This window comes from Ceratosolen solmsi, unplaced genomic scaffold (assembly GCF_000503995.2).
Source record: "Ceratosolen solmsi marchali unplaced genomic scaffold, CerSol_1.0 scaffold11, whole genome shotgun sequence".
NCBI classification, from domain to species: domain Eukaryota; kingdom Metazoa; phylum Arthropoda; class Insecta; order Hymenoptera; family Agaonidae; genus Ceratosolen; species Ceratosolen solmsi.
In genome coordinates, this window is record NW_011948416.1 from 13458373 (window position 1) to 13476708 (window position 18336).

Below are 18336 nucleotides of genomic sequence, written 5' to 3' on the forward strand. Positions count from 1 at the left end.
GGAAGAGCTGGATTCGGTGAGGCTAGCCTCAGTCCCTCGGTCGCATGACGTTTCAACGCGTATAGGGTAAGATAGAAGGAGCGATAGAGATAGGCAGATAGATAGATAGTTAGATAGTTAGATAGATAGATGGATAGTTAGATAGGTAGATAGATTGAAAGTGAGGAACAGTGAGAAGGAGAGAGAGAGAGAGAGAGAGAGAGAGACCGTGTATGTGTGTGTGAGTGAGAGAGAACGAGTAGTTTAGAAGTGTCGTCGGCAGGTCGTCGTCAAGATAGCAGAGTCGCATACGTTGAGGCAGTTGGTGCTTCCTAAAGGAGCTAGCGCCGCCCCACGACGGTTTGGGATAAGGACCTCGACGAGACTTCCAAAGTCGCGTCTCAAGGAGGGGGTCCGTCAAATGGGGGAAGAAGGGAGCTAAGCTTACGCGGTTGCGCGGCTTTGCTATCGGTGCGCGCGTTCGCGTTTCTACACACGTCGATCTCGCGTCTAACCTCGTCGTTGCTCGAGGCGATGCGAGGACGCGTGGATCTTACACCGAGGTCAGGACTAAGGGGATGACGATAGTGCACCCGTATATCGAGGTCGTCTCCACACGTTCCCCGCTATTGTGCAACGGCGCTAAATCGGCGATAAGCAGCGGCGCTGCTGCCTCCGCAACGCGAGCACGGACCGCCGCGATCATCGGCAGCAGTGGCGGCAGCAGTGCTAACACGCCGAATAGACCGTGTGAGAGAAAGAGAGACAGAGACAGAGACATTGACGAACGGTACGAGGGCGGTAAAGTGGGGGCGTGAGGGAGAGGGAGAGCGTGCGTGCGTGCGCGCGCGAGTAGTTAGCGAGCGAGCGAGATAGCTCTTTAACCTCCGTGTAGTGAACGACGGTGCGACCGCAAGTTTTGACAGTCTTGCATCGGGGCCCGCTAATGTCAAGTCAACTATAAAGACGTATATATTGGATTTTGGTGCCGAAGGCGGGCAAGTACGACGTGTTATCGGCGTAGACGTCGAGTGGCCAGTGTCGATTGATCGGGGCCGCGCGCGATTCTTCGAAGCACGCGAGGAGGAGCGCTAGCGCTTATCCAGCCAAACCAAACGTACGTACGTTCGTTGGCTGCGGATGAAGGTTAGGAACGGACGTTGCGGCTCGCGCACGTATCACCAGCAACGGTTATAATACGTGCAAATAAGTGTTGTCGCGACGAGTGCGCGGGACTCTAGTGGATTGGTGGATTTTTCGTCAGTTGAGGCGAGGAAAGTGTGTATGGGCCGTCGGCCACGACAAAGACACTTTTACGAGTGGTCGCCACTGACGATCGAAAGCGAGTAAATTTTACTCGTGTCGTTGTTGTCGTCGTCGTCTTTGTCGTCTTTGTCATCATCGTCGTAGTCGTCGTTGCCGTAGCCGTAACCCGGGCCGTCAACTTCGACGTCGTCGTCGTCGTCGTCGCCGCCGCCGCCGCCGCCGCCGCCGCCGCCCTCCGTTCCTCTTCTTCCGACCTTTTCCCCCTCCCCTGCGCCATTAGACCGACATCGCGACTTTTTTTTCTAAATCAACTGGCGCTGGCGGGCGACTGGCGCGAGTTATTGGGCAAGAGAGGCTAGGATATTGGCCTTGGCGATTTCGTTTTGCGGGCTATTTGAAAAGAAGCCCGAAGCGCTGCTACTGAAGGTCATTCGCGATCGACTGGGCCCGCGAGTACTGAGGCGAGCGCGCCTTTTGGATATGGAAAGAGTCAGGACGATCATGGCGTTAATGTGTATGCTTGAAAAATGATGTGATCGGCAATCATCATGGCGGCACCCATATTAAAGTGGAAGCGGATCACAAATCCGACCGGACCTCAGCCGAGGCCCCGGCATGGACACCGAGCCGTCGCGATCAAGGACCTCATGGTCGTTTTCGGCGGTGGTAACGAGGGCATCGTTGATGAGCTGCACGTCTACAACACGGGTAAGTGGCCCGAGCAAGGCCATGGAAAAAGCATGAAAAACGGCGAATCTCCCGCGCGCCGCCACTGTGTGTCGTGTGCTATGCACCGCTGCGCCTGTATGCGCGCCGTTGCCTCCATCTCTCCCGTTGTGCGCTACATACATCCAATATGGCGGCTCGCATCGACGGGCCGCTCACCGGCCGGATTCCATCGGCGCCATTTATCCTTCCGGCCTTCTCTCAGCCTCATCGCGATCCGGGCCCTCCTATCGACATGTGCTCGCTCCATACCGGCCGACCATTCGCTTTTCCCGACGTCTCAAAAACTCCCATTACCCAGCCCTATTGCCCCTCGCTTCCATCCACTGCATCGACGGCGAAGCAATTTTGCCTTTTTCTCCGTTCTTTGCGCGGGAGCGGCCATTGCTGCCATCTCACCCTCTCACCACCTCACCTTCCCCCTCATCTCACTTCACCTCACCGCCCCCACCACTCCCTTGTACCCTCGCGCTCCCATCGACATGCCCACACGTTCCCGCATGCGTGCGTGTGTTGAGAATATGCGACGACGAGCCTGGAATGTGAAGTGCATAGATGTCTCAATACTGTATTCCTCGGTTCTTGTTCCTCGTTAACCGACCGACCATCACCGTCGTCGTAGTCGTCGTCGTCGTCGTCGTTGTCGTCGTCGCCGACGTCGCTGCTGCCATCGCTGCAGTGCTGGAAACATAACCAGCTGTTTTCATTGATATTGTTGACGTTTAAAGATTTTTTTTTTTCTTTTTGTTAAATTTTATTATATTGCATTTTTTCGTTCGTGTGCCCCTTTGACCTGCTTTCTTAGCCCGTTTTTAGAACAATAACCTATCGAGTCTCTTGTTGCCTTGTTAATTGCAGCATAGTCTCTCTTGGCATCAATTACAATTTCATTGGCAATATCACTTTCATGTTTTCCAGCAACCAACCAGTGGTTTGTGCCATCGACAAAGGGAGACATTCCTCCAGGATGCGCTGCCTATGGTTTCGTAGTCGACGGAACGCGAATTCTTGTTTTCGGTGGAATGGTCGAGTATGGAAAATACTCCAACGAACTTTATGAACTTCAAGCTAGTAGGTGGGAGTGGAAAAGACTCAAGCCTAGACCCCCCAAACACGACCCACCTCCTTGCCCAAGACTCGGGCATAGTTTCACCTTAATTGGAAATAAAGTCTTCCTTTTTGGAGGATTGGCTAACGATAGTGATGATCCAAAAAACAATATACCACGTTACTTGAACGACCTCTACACGCTGGAACTTCTTCCCAATGGAGCGACCGCTTGGGAGGTTCCCCAAACTCATGGTCATGCACCACCACCTAGGGAGTCCCATACCGGAGTTGCCTACACAGACCGAACGACCGGAAAGTCGTGTCTGGTCATTTATGGCGGAATGAGTGGTTGTCGTTTAGGAGACTTATGGTTCTTAGACGTTGACACTATGACCTGGAACAAGCCAGTTGTACATGGCCCTACACCGTTGCCACGTTCCTTACATACCGCTACGCTTATTGGACATAGGATGTATGTTTTTGGAGGATGGGTGCCACTTGTGGTAGATGACGTTAAAGTGGCTACGCACGAAAAGGAATGGAAATGCACCAGCACACTCGCTTGTTTAAATTTAGGTGAGAGTCGTTTTATTTTTCCCTGCCCATACAATTCCATTTATTTACAAGAAACTACTACGCTATTCCCTTTTCTCGATATTTGGTAAATGAAAATATTATTAATCAAATTGTCATGATAATTCGGAAGCTTTCGTTACATTAATGAAAGAAGAGAATTGATAGAAAGTAACTTCAAACTTCAAACTCTTGTATGCATGTGTATATAATATATATATATATATGTATGCTTACCTATTGTTTAACATACTACAATGTTCCATTTAGTAAAACTCAATCTTATTCCATTAATCAGGCCCTATGTATTTTCTTTATAATAATAAAATACTCTATATCCTGTTAAATTTATTGATAATTGTAAAGAAACATAAATTAATAAGCATAAATAAATATATGTACTCTAGTTAATTACAATAATCATGTATTAATTTTTACCAGCATTTTTGAAACTAGATACATATTCATTATTTTTCAATTGAATTTGAATTTGCTGAGAAACTTCAATACAGCTTTGTATTGTTATAACTCGTATTATTATTATAATTGTTAAATTTAAAGCAATAATGTCTTATTCTTTTATTATGTCAGATAATTTATTTTTGCCTAGCACAATTGATATAAATTTTTAAAATCCCATGCAATTATATAATTATAGACTATATAGTATTCTATGCTATGCAAAAATATGCTAATTAGAATCATTGTAATCAGAATTTATAAGGTATCTATGATTACGATATAAATGAAATTCAAATTTTTTTTTTAGATTTTGCTATAACTTCAATTACAATTCTTGGCAATAATTCTATTTTTAAAATACAATGTCATAAGATCAATAAAGTTATTCAAAAAAAAAAAAAAAGAAAGATAGAAAGAACAGAAAAAGAAAAAAATACATATAAATTTCATAAATATGCAATTATTCATAAGATTGTTAATAGGCAATACTTTTTTAAAAAATTGCGGTTTAATCTCATGAAATTTACATTTCTAAATAATAAATTAAATCAGGCAATGTCTTCTGCAAATACATATTTGCAAATATATTATATTGATTAAAATAATGTTGTATAAATTTTTTTGAACATGTTATTTTCACAATCCAGAAGACAAAACCACAAATTTAAACATGAATTATTCATATTAAATTGTATTTTAACCAAATTCTCAATTCAAATGCTCTGCAAAATTTAAAAGACAATTTATTAGTTGCCAATCCCATCACTTACAATGACATCTACTCTTTACGTTAGTGTATTAATTATCACTACTGAAACAATAATGATAATTCATGAATATTAAATGTACCCCTCTCAATTAAATCAGCGTAACAAAACTTTCTCCCAAATTTCACTGTACTCTATGAATTTATATTAACATTTAACCATTCCACCATTATTGTGGCATGTAAGATATTAAGCATAATTTTACCCTTATTCTTTAATGATTTCAGAAACATTAACTTGGGAACAGCTAACAGTGGATTCGTTGGAAGAAAATGTACCGCGAGCTCGTGCCGGACATTGTGCGGTCGGCGTTCACAGCCGCTTGTACGTATGGTCGGGTCGTGACGGTTATCGTAAAGCATGGAACAATCAGGTCAGTTGAGTTCTTCATGCACTATTAACTCCTAGATTACGAGCTAAACCTTCCTTTACCTTACGCACGGTCCTGTCGAATGTCTAGGTATGTTGCAAGGATCTGTGGTATCTAGAAGTGAGCAAGCCTCCAGCACCATCTCGAGTGCAGCTTATAAAAGCCTCGACGCAATCACTGGAAGTCAGTTGGACCGCCACCCCCTCGGCTCAATACTACGTACTGCAGATTCAGAAGTTCGACATGCCCCCGACGAGCAGCAGCAGCTTCGCCGCGGCGACACCGTCCGCAACACCGGCTACGACTGCTGCCAGTTCACCAGCCCTGCCGAGCATAGTCTCCAGGGCGGCCCATGCCTCTCCCACGAGTAGCGCTGCTACTGCATCGTTGCCCTCAATAGTGACGCCTGCGCGGCCGATGGCAGCGTCCTCTACCCCCGCACCAAGCCAAACTCCAACCCCGACACCCGTTCCAATCCCAGCACCGACTCCTACCCCTACTCCGTCGCTGACACCGAGTCCAACTCCAATACGTGTACAAAGTTCTAATCAGAAAATAATAGGCTCGCCGGCCAATCCGAGTAAGCAAATAGTGGCCAGTCCTCTAGGTACGCGGCCCGCCAATGTCATTAGGATTCAACAGTCTGGCTTGGCTGCCAACGTGGCCGCGGGAACAATTTTGGCCGCCGCGTCCACGACGACGACGACGACGACGAGCACGACGACCGCGGCCTCGTCGCCTTCCGCCTCTGTATCCGTTACAACGACGACGAGCTCCACTCAGCAGCAGCCCGCGGCCATGTCGGGTATGGCGGCACTCGCCGCTGCGGCCATGACTCACAAGATCAACATGAACAACGTTCCGATAATACCGGTACAGGGCGCGACAACGGCTGCCCCCATCAGAATGAAGAACGTCCAGCCCGGCCAACAGATACGTTTCGCAGCTCCGGGCGCGACTGTCTTGAGGGCCGCCTCGCCCCAGCAGGGTAAGCAGATTATCCTCCAGAAACCCGGGCAGAACATCGCTGGCCAAGCGCAGATCGTCCACCTCGTGAAGACAGGTCAGGGCATGATGGCGATGCCTAAGATGAGCCTCATCCCCGGTAAGACGTTACCCGCGGGCGGCGCTAAGCCCCTCAACCAGGGGCCCACGATCCTGCGACTTGTCAATCCTAACACCGTCGCCGGCTCCAAGATACTCACGACCATGAAAACGTCTAATCTGGTAGCGATGAGCAAGGCACAGAACATCGCCGGCAAGCAGACCATCATGATCACAAAGCCGGGCGGCAACGGTGGTTTGGTAGGCAGAACCAATCAGATAATCGTCGTGACGACAGGCTCGGGCTTGCGAGCCGTCCAGGCCGTAACGACCTCGCAAGCTGGCTCGGGTCAACAGGGCGCCAACATTACTACGACTCCTGTCAACGTACTGCCGCTTTCCGCAACCAACCACGTTACCAATCAGCAGGGCGTGAAGATGATCGTAGTTTCGTCGAGCGCAATGGCCGGCGGCACTGCCGGCAAACCGTTGACGATAACGATGCCCGGCCAGGGCGGCAAAACGGTTACCATTGCTACGAAGACTGGTGCACCCGGAGCCATTCTCCATAAAAATCAGTTGATGGCCATGCCGCAGATACAGAAGGGTTCGGAGGCAATCGGTAAGCCGGTCACCTTGCAAATGCAAGGCGGCGGCACCAAGACCGTCACCCTTGTGCCCACGAGTAGTTCCATTGTTAGTAGTTCGGCGACCGTCTCCGATGCCATTGACACTGGCAAAATGTTGATCGTCTCGCCTCAGAAGCAGCCCTCGGCGACATTGGCTACGACCTCCGATGGTCCGGCCACTACGGACGCGGCCCTAGCTGCTTTGGCGGCTGAAGCCGGCCTCATAGACCCCGTGCAAGAGTCATCGACCGGTCTATCATTCATGATGGCATGTGATAATTCTGCTCTTCATGCCGGTGATTGTCAAGACTCCAAATCCCAGGAGAGCTGTAACGGGAATCAGGACGCTACCAATGCTACGGCCACCACAACCTACGTCGAGCCTATGCAAGTCGACGGAGAAGGAAATCTCGTTATTCCCCAGGTGGATGGTCCAGGAGACTTGATTTTTTCGGAAGACGAAAGCGAGACTGGTTTGACACTAGAGGATGAAGAGGAAGAGGAAGAGGAAGAGGAAGAGGAAGAGGAAGAAGAGGAGGGCGATGAAGAGGAGGAGGAAGAAGAGGAGGATGATGAGCCTACCAATCAAGCTGGCGATGTCTCGACGGAATCTGATGTACAGCGGATGGAGCAAGATGTTGATCAAGGGATGGCCGCCATTACTGGAGATGTCGATGATGAACCAACGACCGGCGGGTCTGCACCTTTGGAAAGAACCGATTCTTCCGAGTCGATGAATGTCGAAGCTATTTTGTCAGGCAATGATTCAATGGAACAGCAGGGCGATGACCCGTCTGAATCCGGAAATAATATGGAATCGAGTAAGAATGAAACTGCGGACGCTACTGAGGCTGTGGCTGAAAGTTCAGCGGCAGAAAAAAGTCCAACAACTGCGGATACTGACGAGCAGCAGAAGACGGAGGTAGGAGGCGTCGTTATCGAGAAAAATAAACAAGATAATCAAAAAATTGATTCTACGGAAGAACTGGACGCCGATCAAACTGAAAATACTAAAATGATAGTTGATCCGATCCCAATGGAAACTGATAAAATATTACTCGATGATGCTACCGTGGATACCAATGAACTTAACAAGCAGTCGAGCGAAAAGACGTTTAAGGAATCAAATTCAGCCGATAATGAAACTCAGTTACCTCATAATACGAAAGAATTAAGCAATATTAAGGATGCTACGAACGATAGCAGAAATAAAGATGAGAGTGAGCCTATGAGCGTCGAATCGGAAGTGGCATCAGCGTCAAAACCAACGTCAGAATCAACAACCGCGGCGGCGCTAACACCAGTCCCAAATTCGGCAGCGATCTCGAAGGCTGCCCCAATATCAATATCGGCAACGACCACGACATCATCTACAGCAAAATCGGCGTCGACACCGAGTACTACAATTTCAACGCCAACAACAAAATCGGATGCTATTAATGTTAGGAAAGAGACATCGTCTGCCGTCTCCGAGGCTTCATCAATAAAAAAGGAAGCCTTACCTAATGACGAGCCCATGGAAGAGAACAAAAAATCTCCAGCTGTCTCAGCTTCTGCATTGTTAAATAGCAATGTGGCGATTAAGAGTCAAGCAAAAGTTGAGAAGCCTGTAATTAAAGTGGAGCAAGAAAGCAAAGCTCAGGTCGCTTCCAACGTTGGCAGTACAATCGATAAAATAAAGCAAGAAAAGGTAGATGATTCAACGGGTGGTGATTCCATGGCTCTAACGACTTTAGCAACAGCTGCATTAGGATCTACGGAGTCTACGCAGTCGGCCGTTAAATTGAAAACGGAACAACAAACTAATAATACTAATAATGTAAGCTGCCCTCTGCTCTGCCTTTTATTTACATTTTCCTTTGATTATGCGTAATAAAATATTTTTGCATCCATTATAGAATGAGGAGCCAATCAAAGAAGAGGAGAAAAAGGTAGTGGATTGGTATGATGTTGGAATCATAAAAGGCACCAACTTTACCGTTCAACATTATTATCTTCCTGGAGACGAGCCATTAGATATTACCCAAGCATTAGCCACAGATTTATTTAAGGGCAGAACAAAAATAGCTTTAGAGCCTGGAACTGCTTACAAATTTCGAGTAGCTGCTGTTAATAGTTGTGGCCAAAGTCCTTGGAGCGAAGTAAGTTTATATGTATATATATATATATATATATTTTTTTTTTATATATAAATAAACAAATATATAATTATTGAATTGTCCAATTGTACATTGGATATACTTTTCATTTTATTTAAGCCAACATTTTTATCCAATTTATTTGAAAGAAAAAAAAGAAAGAAAAAAAGTAATATTTAAAAATTTTTTCATTCATCTTGAGTTTCTTATTTTTTATAAGTATCTTAGCACATAATTTACTTTTCATTGATATACATATATAGAATCATCTTTGTAGTTTATTATATAAATTTATCTATTTATTTATATACTCTACAGGTATCAGCTTTTAAAACATGTCTTCCTGGATTCCCTGGTGCTCCTAGTGCTATTAAAATTTTAAAATCTGCCGATGGTGCTCAACTCTCTTGGGAGCCACCATCTAGCAATTCAGGACCTATTTTAGAATATTCGGTCTACTTGGTTGTACGAAGTGCAAGTGCCATGTCAGAGAACACTGGAGAAGTAACATCGACAACACCGACTCAACCCTCGTTTATTAGAGTTTACTGTGGTCCTACCAATGCGTGTTCTGTGCCTAATAAATCTTTAAGCGCAGCTCACGTAGATACTACAACTAAACCAGCCATTATCTTTAGAATAGCAGCACGAAATGACAAAGGTTATGGACCAGCTACTCAAGTGAGGTGGTTGCAAGGTATCCACAAATGTTCAATGAGATTTCACATATAGTACATTAAAGTAATTTCGCCTTATTGTTTAATGTAATTAATTCGACGCTTCGTCTTTCAGATCCTACAACAGCTGTTAAGAATAATATGCAAGTAAAGAGGCCTGTGGCTGACATTCGGTCACAAGTCAATTCACCTCAAAAAAAAGTGAAAGCAGAGACGACGAACGATAATTTTTCGTGAACTAATTACTTTATATGACTTTACAAAGCGCGTTATTTGTAATTTAATCTTCTGCTGATGCGCTGCCTGATAACGACAACGACTGTGCATTTGCTTAATTGTCATTAAGCAGGCAAAAGGATCAAACAGTTTTGTGTAGCGTTCAGTGCAGACAAGATTATATACGTCTGGATGCTCAAAACGAGCAAATTGTAATAAGAGACACATGTCGTTTTTAATGTCCTGAAGTTGAAAACTTGACATAAATATATATATATATATACAATTACATTTATGCTTAAGCTACTCGGGCTTCATAAGACATTAAAAAAATCCGTACTTCCGGATTTCCGGATGAAAATTTTCTTCTATTTTCTAACAATCTTAACCTTGTGTCTCAAAATTAGATCACAATACATGAGAATTACAATATGAGCACTGAGCATTTACATGTAATAAGAGGCAACCGTCAAAACGTTAATAAACAATAAGGTAATCATTTCGTGTTTAATCAATTTATAAAAGTTATAAATGTCAAATTACGTTGAAATGAAAAAACAATTTTTTGGAACTCTGTCTTATCAGATGATTAATAACTTATTAATATCACTTGCATAACAGCTACATTTTTTTCCTAGCAATATAATAATTATTATTTTATAAATTCAGTTCTCTAAATGGTATTGCTTAGTAAGTATATAAATATGTCAGAATTTTTTTTAATTAATACAAAATCAATTTTAGATTGACAAAAGTCTTGGTAAAACTCATATTTCATGAAATTGATGTAAAAGTATAAGAAAATTTAATGACGAAGATTTTCAAGTTATTTTTGACTTTTTCATATATTCGTTTATTCAGATTCCTGTATAGTGATGAAAATTTACAGTGCATTGATAAAAGAATAACAACTGAGTAGTACATTTTAATAGTTGATTTTAAATGACCAAGTTTGAATAAAGATTCCATACAAATGTACATAAAATAGAGTTTAACAATTCATTATTTTTCAAGGTTGCAAAGATAATGGAAAAAAACTTGTTTCTCTTATTAGAGAACATTCTGTACAATACAATGATGGGGATTTAGTATTGGTATAAAGATTTTGTATGCATCAAGTATATGTATGTATATGCATATGCATATGCACGTGTTATATGCAATATATATATATATATATATATATATATATATATGTATATGTACTTGCATGGGCACGTGCGCAAATGTGTATGCATATGTGTATATATATATGTATGTATATATATATATATATATATATATATATATATATATATATATATGCACACATATGTGTGAGTGTGTGTTCGCGTGCGTGTGTATATATCTATTTTAAACAGAATAAGCACAATAAATATCATTGAAAGTCTATACGAGTTTGATGAATAGCCAATAATTAAAACAATTAAAAAAAAAATGAATAACAAAATATACAAAGATTTGACATCAATGATAATCATTGTGGGAGTAAGAATTAGCATCTGTAATACAATGAACGATATTACACCGAAAATTATAAGATGCTACTAATAATGCAACCAAGGTAAATATTAAATTTATAATATATTTTATTTTTGTTTCTGAATAGTTCATTAAGATAATAGATAATACAAAAAATCATGAAAAGTTAAGTCTGAAAAAACCTGGATAAAACAGATTTAATATGAAAATAATTTCATTGGTCTGATTTATGTTTTGTATTTCAATTAAAACATTAATATTATTACAACTATTTAAAAAAATTTTAAATATAATTAATCAACAACACATTGTAAGTAAATAATAGTTCATGTAATTATTAGGGTAAAATATGTTTTTAAGTTTTAAAAGTACATGCGATATGCTTTTTTTAACCCTATTCAAACTATTAGTTTCCTTATTAAACATTAAGAATATATACATATATGCATGGATGCGCGAGATAATATGTGCATAATATATGCATATATGGTTTTATTATGTGTATGTACATATATATATATATATATATATATATATATATATATTATATGCATATTTATAGAAGTATGTGCGTGCGTGCGCGCGTGTGGTATGTGTGTATATGTATATACATATATGTATTACATTTAAAAATTATTCATATGTAAGTGCTTACTTTATAACAAACAGCTTTTTTCATTAATTACATGTCTACATTATATAATTTGTAGTTCACTTTTTAAATAGTATTCTGCTTTATGTACTTTAGGAAATTAAAGAACTGAAGATAATCCTTGGTAGTAGATTTTGATGATTTAACACTGTTACGTAAATTATTTTATATGGAGTAAATTTTTATTTAATTATTCTCGAGTTTTTTTACTTCTTAATCAAATATAAAAACAAAATTACTCTATATGTTTCTTTAACTTTTTAACAAACATTATTTATTCTATGATATACAAGTATTTTTTCGAATTGCTAGATTGCTATTTGAAAGAAATTTGCTCGAAATTAGACAATATTTTAATTCAAATTAATATAAGATCCGAATGCAATTGTTTTTGTAATTCATCGTTAAAAAATGAGTGAAAACTACTATAATACAGAATTATCGTTGAATTCTAACAATTCGTTTATAATTGACCTGTAAAAACTTATTTTGAAAAACGTTATAATATTCAGAAAATTATTCTTATTTTTGTTTTAATTTACTATTAGTAATTTCAGTATTGTTTATCACATGAATATGGTACACTTTAGTTAGGGTAAATTGACATATGGTGTATATAATAAATTCAAATTATACGAAAATGAGTTTTGTATACGTAAAACGTGTCTATTTTAATATTTCGTTATTATAAAACATTTAAATGTCAGATTTAACGCATACGTATCCGTAGATCAGAAAGTTAATAAAGTTGGGCTAAATGATTTTCTCTCTCTCTCTACAATTAAACTGTATATATATTATTGATATTACACTATTAAATCTATCAACACAATTAGTTCTTAGTTACATAAATTTCAATGACGAAAAAACATATAAAACAAAAAATTATACATATTTCGTATTAATAGACTATGGGATAATTTATTTTATGATTTAGTTCTAATATTTTTATCGCCCACGTTGTAATAGCTCTAAATTATTATACAGTGAAGAAAAGTTTAAGGTAAGTCAATAAAATACGAGGCGATAAAAGATTCATTGCAAAAAAATTTTGGTAATTCGACTGCATCCAAACTCCATAATCGTCAACAAAATAGTCTATATTTTGTCGACTATTTCTTACATTTTTTCTTTTCAATATATCAAAATAGTTGGAGGAATAGAAAATAGATCTCGTTAAATTGTTCTTTCATAGATTGAAACAAAAATCAGTGAAATGTTTTCAGCCTAAGTGGTGAATAATTTATAATTCTATTTTAAATTAAAAATTTGATTCGAATTTCGTATCTGTGCGCGGTTGTTTTGGTTACCTACTAAATCACTTATTATCCTTTGTTAATTATCTTATTATTTTGCTACTTAAGCTTATTCCAACTTATCGTGTGCTTAAAAAAAAAAAAAAAAATGTTTAAACGATATTTTGCTATAAGTGTTATTATTGTTCATAATTAATATTTTATTTTGCTTTTATAAATATTCGAACGTTTCTTAATAATTGTTCAGCAAAGATTGAATTTTGATATGAATACATAATAATATAATAGATTAAACATTTTTATCATCGCTATTGATAAATAGCAATATATCTAATTTTAAAATCATGTGCCCATTTAAGTTTAATTTAAATTCCTTTATGTTTAAAAAAAAAAAAAAAAAAAAAAAATTGACATATAGCGGATGTATTATTGTTAAACGAAGCGTTTCATAAATTCATTATTTAATTAAGTAGAATAGTCGAATAGTTTCGCCGCTCGAAGAAGGTTTTATACATATATTGTTAACGAATTCAAAAATGTCTTTATAAAGTATAATGACTGTCCAGCACCATAAATATGAATATTCATGCATGTAAATTAAAATTGATCGTAGGAACGACTTGCCGTTTCCAATTAATATTTAACAATTTTCTATTCTATCCTGGACATTATATTATGTGCATATGTGAAATATCGGAAAAAAAGATTTATTTTTTATCGGTCGGTGCATTGTCAATGGTGCTAAATTTATTTATGCATTTAAGAATAATTCATCGCTGATGAATTGATTTGATTAATGTTATATTATTTATGCAGTCATAAAATTTACATAAAATATAAAATTGATTTAAATTATAAATTTAATTATTACGTATAATTGTCTTAGCAAAGGTGGCACTTTCAATTTGCCTTCCTTACACTCTATACGTTTATATATTATGTAATTTGAATTATTTATATACTTGGTCAATTTCTTTCAAAAAAAAAATTTAAGTATTGGAAGATATGCTTTTTAAATTCGGCTCGACTAAATTTTATTATTCGTGAATGCGAATAAATAAGATCATTTTTTTTATGTGATTTTTCATTCGATTCGGGGAAAAAGATTTATTATAAAATTATAATGAACCAATGAAAAACGTATTCTAAAGTAATCTAACTTAATATACGATACGAATAGATTAAATTCTATTATCGTATATTTTAATTATCATTATATCGTTAATAGTATTAATATCAATTGTATACTATGAAAGAAATGATGAAAAAAGAATCCAACGCGTATATAATAATAGTAATTGTAATGCAATTAAATTATTTCATGATAAATTTAAGATAATATATAATACTTTGGAGTGAGCTAATATATGAGATAATAAATTGTCGCTGAAGCTTCAATGACATATTAATAATAAAATATAATAAGTTTTTAACGTTAAAATTCATTACAAAACAATGGTATACTTGTAGTGCAACTTTGAATATATGAAAATGTACAAATACGATTTTCAAAGATACCTACTGCACTATCGTTAAATAATTAATTATATATATATATATATATATATATATAATAAAGAAGTTAATATTCATGTAACGAGCTGTTTGCGCAAATGCATTGATTACATTTTTTATAATTATATTCATAAAGCAAGGAGAGGACGCCATTTTATTTGCTTATTTTACGTGCGAGTTGGTACTCATAAAGTACTTTTTATAACCACGGCTCTGAGTTCTCGTGTATATTCAAATTTTAACGGTTGCTTGTCGGCTATCAGTGTCCCTTTAATAACGCTAAACTGTCGTGGCAAACGTTATTTAAGAAACTCCAAAAACTATGTAAGTAAATTATACATACAAGCATGTAAGTAATAGCCTGTTACTTTGTCGTTTTATTTAATTGCAGACAAATACATTTTTTATGTTGATTGATTATTTAGTTGATTGAGAAGGAAAATAAGAGAACGTGACGAATGTGCGCAAGCCCTGGCGCCATAAATATTTTCCTTTAAAAAACTCGATTCTCTTAAATTATTCCTACGTTACGCAAAATTTGCTTTTTAGCATGTCTCATTTAAAATATATGAAGGAGTTAAATAATTTAACAAGAATGGATGAGGCAATTAAAGGGCCTGTGCCTAGATGGCAAAAAAAATGCTTAGAGTCCTCGAATTCTTCAAGGTACTATTATACTAATATACCGTATATTATACATATTATATATATTTATCTACGTGTGAGAAATATATATATATATATATATATATATGTGTGTGTGTGTGTGTGTGTGTGCGTGTACGTTTGCGTTTATTTATTTATTTATTTATTTAATACAAAGTAATTACTGAATTTGTTCGTATAACGTTTTAGTTCTAATCTTGGTTTGAACACTTCACGAAAAGCTATGAGTACTTCAATAACAAGTAACAGTAATACGAGTATAGGTAAAACTCCTAAAAAAGGAGTAGAAATTCGCAATTCAAAAAAGACGCCGTTAAAGGGTAGCAAAAAATCACCAAGTAAATATTTCGATAGATTTATCTTATTACATTTAATTCCCGTTGGTAATCATAATAATAACATATTTTATTAGGCCGATCAACAACACCAGCAAAAACTCCATGCGGAGGAGACAGATTTATTCCTGCAAGATCCACCACTAATTTTGAATTAGGATATTATAAGGTAATTTTTTTTTTATTCCTTTATAATTTAGAATATAATTTACATTATTTATTTGCAAAAGTTAATTTGTAATGAATTTAATACAGCTGCAGCAACAAAATACAGAGCAAGAAGGGAATAAAACAGAATGTTCTAGTCCTTCCAAACGTGAAATGCAGCGATTAATTGGAGAAAATTTGCACGGTGGAGATGTTAATAATATGAGAGTATTATCTTATCAAAATAAAGCACCAGCCCCACCAGAAGGATATCAAAATCCTTTAAGGGTAGTGTACAGCCAAACTAAAACCCCAGCCAGCGTCAAGTCTTCGACAAGATATATACCACAAGCGCCTGATCGTATATTAGATGCACCTGAAATTGTCGATGATTATTGTAAGCCCTATTATTATTATTATATATCATATATTAATTAAAATGCAACGTGATCATTAATTTATTTCGTATAATTCTCAATTTATAGATTTGAATTTAGTTGACTGGTCAGCGAGTAATATTCTTGCGGTAGCTTTAGGATCTAATGTTTATTTATGGAATGCCGGAAGTGGAACGATAGAGCAACTTTTTGAATTAGAAGGTAATGACTATGTGTGCTCGGTCGCTTGGATCCAAGAAGGACCTTATTTAGCTGTAGGAACCACAGTAGGAAATACTGAATTATGGGACTGTAGTCAAATGAAAAGAGTTCGAGTGATGGGTGGACATTCGGCAAGAGTTGGTTCTCTTTCATGGAATTCACATATATTGACAAGTGGTTGCAGGTTCCGATGAGAATTGATTTTTTGATTTTAGAAGCAACGATTTATTACAGTAATTAATGCTACATTATTTTTTTTTTTTTTTTTTTCTCTTCTTTCTTTTTAACAGGGCAGGTCAAATTGTACACCATGACGTAAGGCAACGAGAACATCTTGTTTCTACAATAAATGCACATGCTCAAGAAGTTTGTGGCTTAAAATGGTCGATTGATGGAAAGTATTTAGCAAGCGGAGGAAATGATAATATGCTACAAATTTGGCCTTGTATGGCTGGTCAAAATTATTCTCACGCCCAACCAATATATTCTCTTAATCAGCATCAAGCTGCTGTTAAAGCTCTCGCTTGGTGCCCATGGCAAAATCATATTTTGGCAAGCGGTGGAGGTACAGCGGACAGAACTATAAGGTTTTGGAATTGTAATACAGGTAATATAAATTTTCAACTATGAACGAATCGAATCGATAGGCACGTAGTAGAATATGCGTAAAATTTCATCGGGAATTTCCGTCCTTCCTTTCAAGGTGCATGTCTAAATACAATTGATACCAAATCTCAAGTTTGTTCCTTACTCTGGTCAACCACTTACAAAGAAATAGTATCAGGACACGGATATGCTCAGAATCAACTTACAATTTGGAAATATCCAGCTATGAATAAAGTAGCTGAATTGACAGGACATACGAGTCGAGTATTGCATCTTGCCATGTCACCGGATGGGACCACGGTACTTAGTGCTGGAGCAGATGAGACATTGAGACTATGGAAATGCTTCCAACCAGATCCTCACAAAAAAAAGGAAACAACCGAAGTTAAATCTGTTGCATCGCGCTTAAAACAGTGTATTAGATAGGACTAATTTTACAAATTATATTTTTAATACAGTTTGTTTTATACGTTAAGTGACTTTTTTTATTTTTTTTTATTCTGTATCTGTACTCTGTGAGTTGTAATATATTTTTTGCTGAGAACGAAGACTTGTAATTACGACGGGTAATCTGTATTATAAGGTAGTGACCACGAACAATTTTATTAATGTATTATTTAAATGCAAATAAATTTTTACATTCATATTTTTTATAAAATCGCTGTACTTTTATAAATAGAATTATTTAAGACATAAGAAATATTTTAAAAGCAATAAAGATAATTGTTCAACTATCTAATAAAAAATTATTCATTTAATATTGCAAGTATTTATGCTTATATATTTATATATACATATATACATGATTGTTGTATTATAAAATCTCATTGTAGAATTTCTAATTATTTGCTTATATTAATTTACATTTATTTAGCTGTTAAAAATATAGGCCCAACGCGCTAAAAAAATACAAAAGCGTGCGTTCGTTAATTATTCTCCTTGCCCATCACACCCCCCCCCCCCCCCCCCCCCCCCCCCCCCCCCCCCCCCCCCCCCCCCCCCCCCCCCCCCCCCCCCCCCCCCCCCCCCCCCCCCCCCCCCCCCCCCCGCCCCTGTTTTACGCCAATGGCGACGCTCATTTCAACGCACAAAACTATGCTGAGGTAAAGTCAGGCAAATATAATAAAACTCGTTAATTACAATGTCTATATTCATCAGGACAATAACTACCATTCTCATTA

At 37.9% G+C, this 18336-nt stretch overlaps 2 protein-coding genes across 3 annotated transcripts; both read left to right on the forward strand.

Moving 5' to 3' along the window:
- The first annotated feature begins 1421 nt into the window (after positions 1–1421).
- On the forward strand, positions 1422–10593 carry Hcf (Host cell factor). The gene is made up of 7 exons (XM_011495953.1): positions 1422–1953; positions 2890–3597; positions 5051–5196; positions 5284–8685; positions 8765–9007; positions 9323–9701; positions 9797–10593. The coding sequence occupies exons 1-7, from the start codon at positions 1794–1796 to the stop codon at positions 9916–9918; spliced, it is 5160 nt and encodes a 1719-aa protein (XP_011494255.1). The 5' UTR covers positions 1422–1793; the 3' UTR covers positions 9919–10593.
- Positions 10594–15035: 4442 nt separating this feature from the next.
- Positions 15036–17773, forward strand: fzy (cell division cycle 20 protein fzy). 2 transcript variants are annotated; one of them, XM_011495954.1, is made up of 8 exons: positions 15036–15126; positions 15194–15468; positions 15658–15806; positions 15881–15972; positions 16059–16347; positions 16436–16733; positions 16840–17156; positions 17253–17773. In XM_011495954.1, exons 2-8 carry the CDS (start codon positions 15353–15355, stop codon positions 17579–17581), a joined length of 1590 nt encoding a protein of 529 aa, XP_011494256.1. In that variant the 5' UTR covers positions 15036–15126; positions 15194–15352; the 3' UTR covers positions 17582–17773. The 2 variants fall into 2 exon arrangements, with proteins under 2 accessions (XP_011494256.1, XP_011494257.1); XM_011495955.1 differs by having other exon boundaries at positions 15045–15126; positions 15228–15468.
- The last annotated feature ends 563 nt before the right edge of the window (positions 17774–18336 follow it).

Coding starts and splice junctions, on each gene's coding strand:
- fzy (XM_011495954.1), top strand. CDS start 15,353: ATGTCTCATTTAAAATATATGAAGGAGTTAAATAATTTAACAAGAATG. Junction 15,469..15,657: donor GAGTCCTCGAATTCTTCAAG/GTACTATTATAC, acceptor ATAACGTTTTAG/TTCTAATCTTGGTTTGAACA. Junction 16,348..16,435: donor TGAAATTGTCGATGATTATT/GTAAGCCCTATT, acceptor CTCAATTTATAG/ATTTGAATTTAGTTGACTGG.
- Hcf (XM_011495953.1), top strand. CDS start 1,794: ATGGCGGCACCCATATTAAAGTGGAAGCGGATCACAAATCCGACCGGA. Junction 5,197..5,283: donor GTAAAGCATGGAACAATCAG/GTCAGTTGAGTT, acceptor TCGAATGTCTAG/GTATGTTGCAAGGATCTGTG. Junction 9,702..9,796: donor TCAAGTGAGGTGGTTGCAAG/GTATCCACAAAT, acceptor TTCGTCTTTCAG/ATCCTACAACAGCTGTTAAG.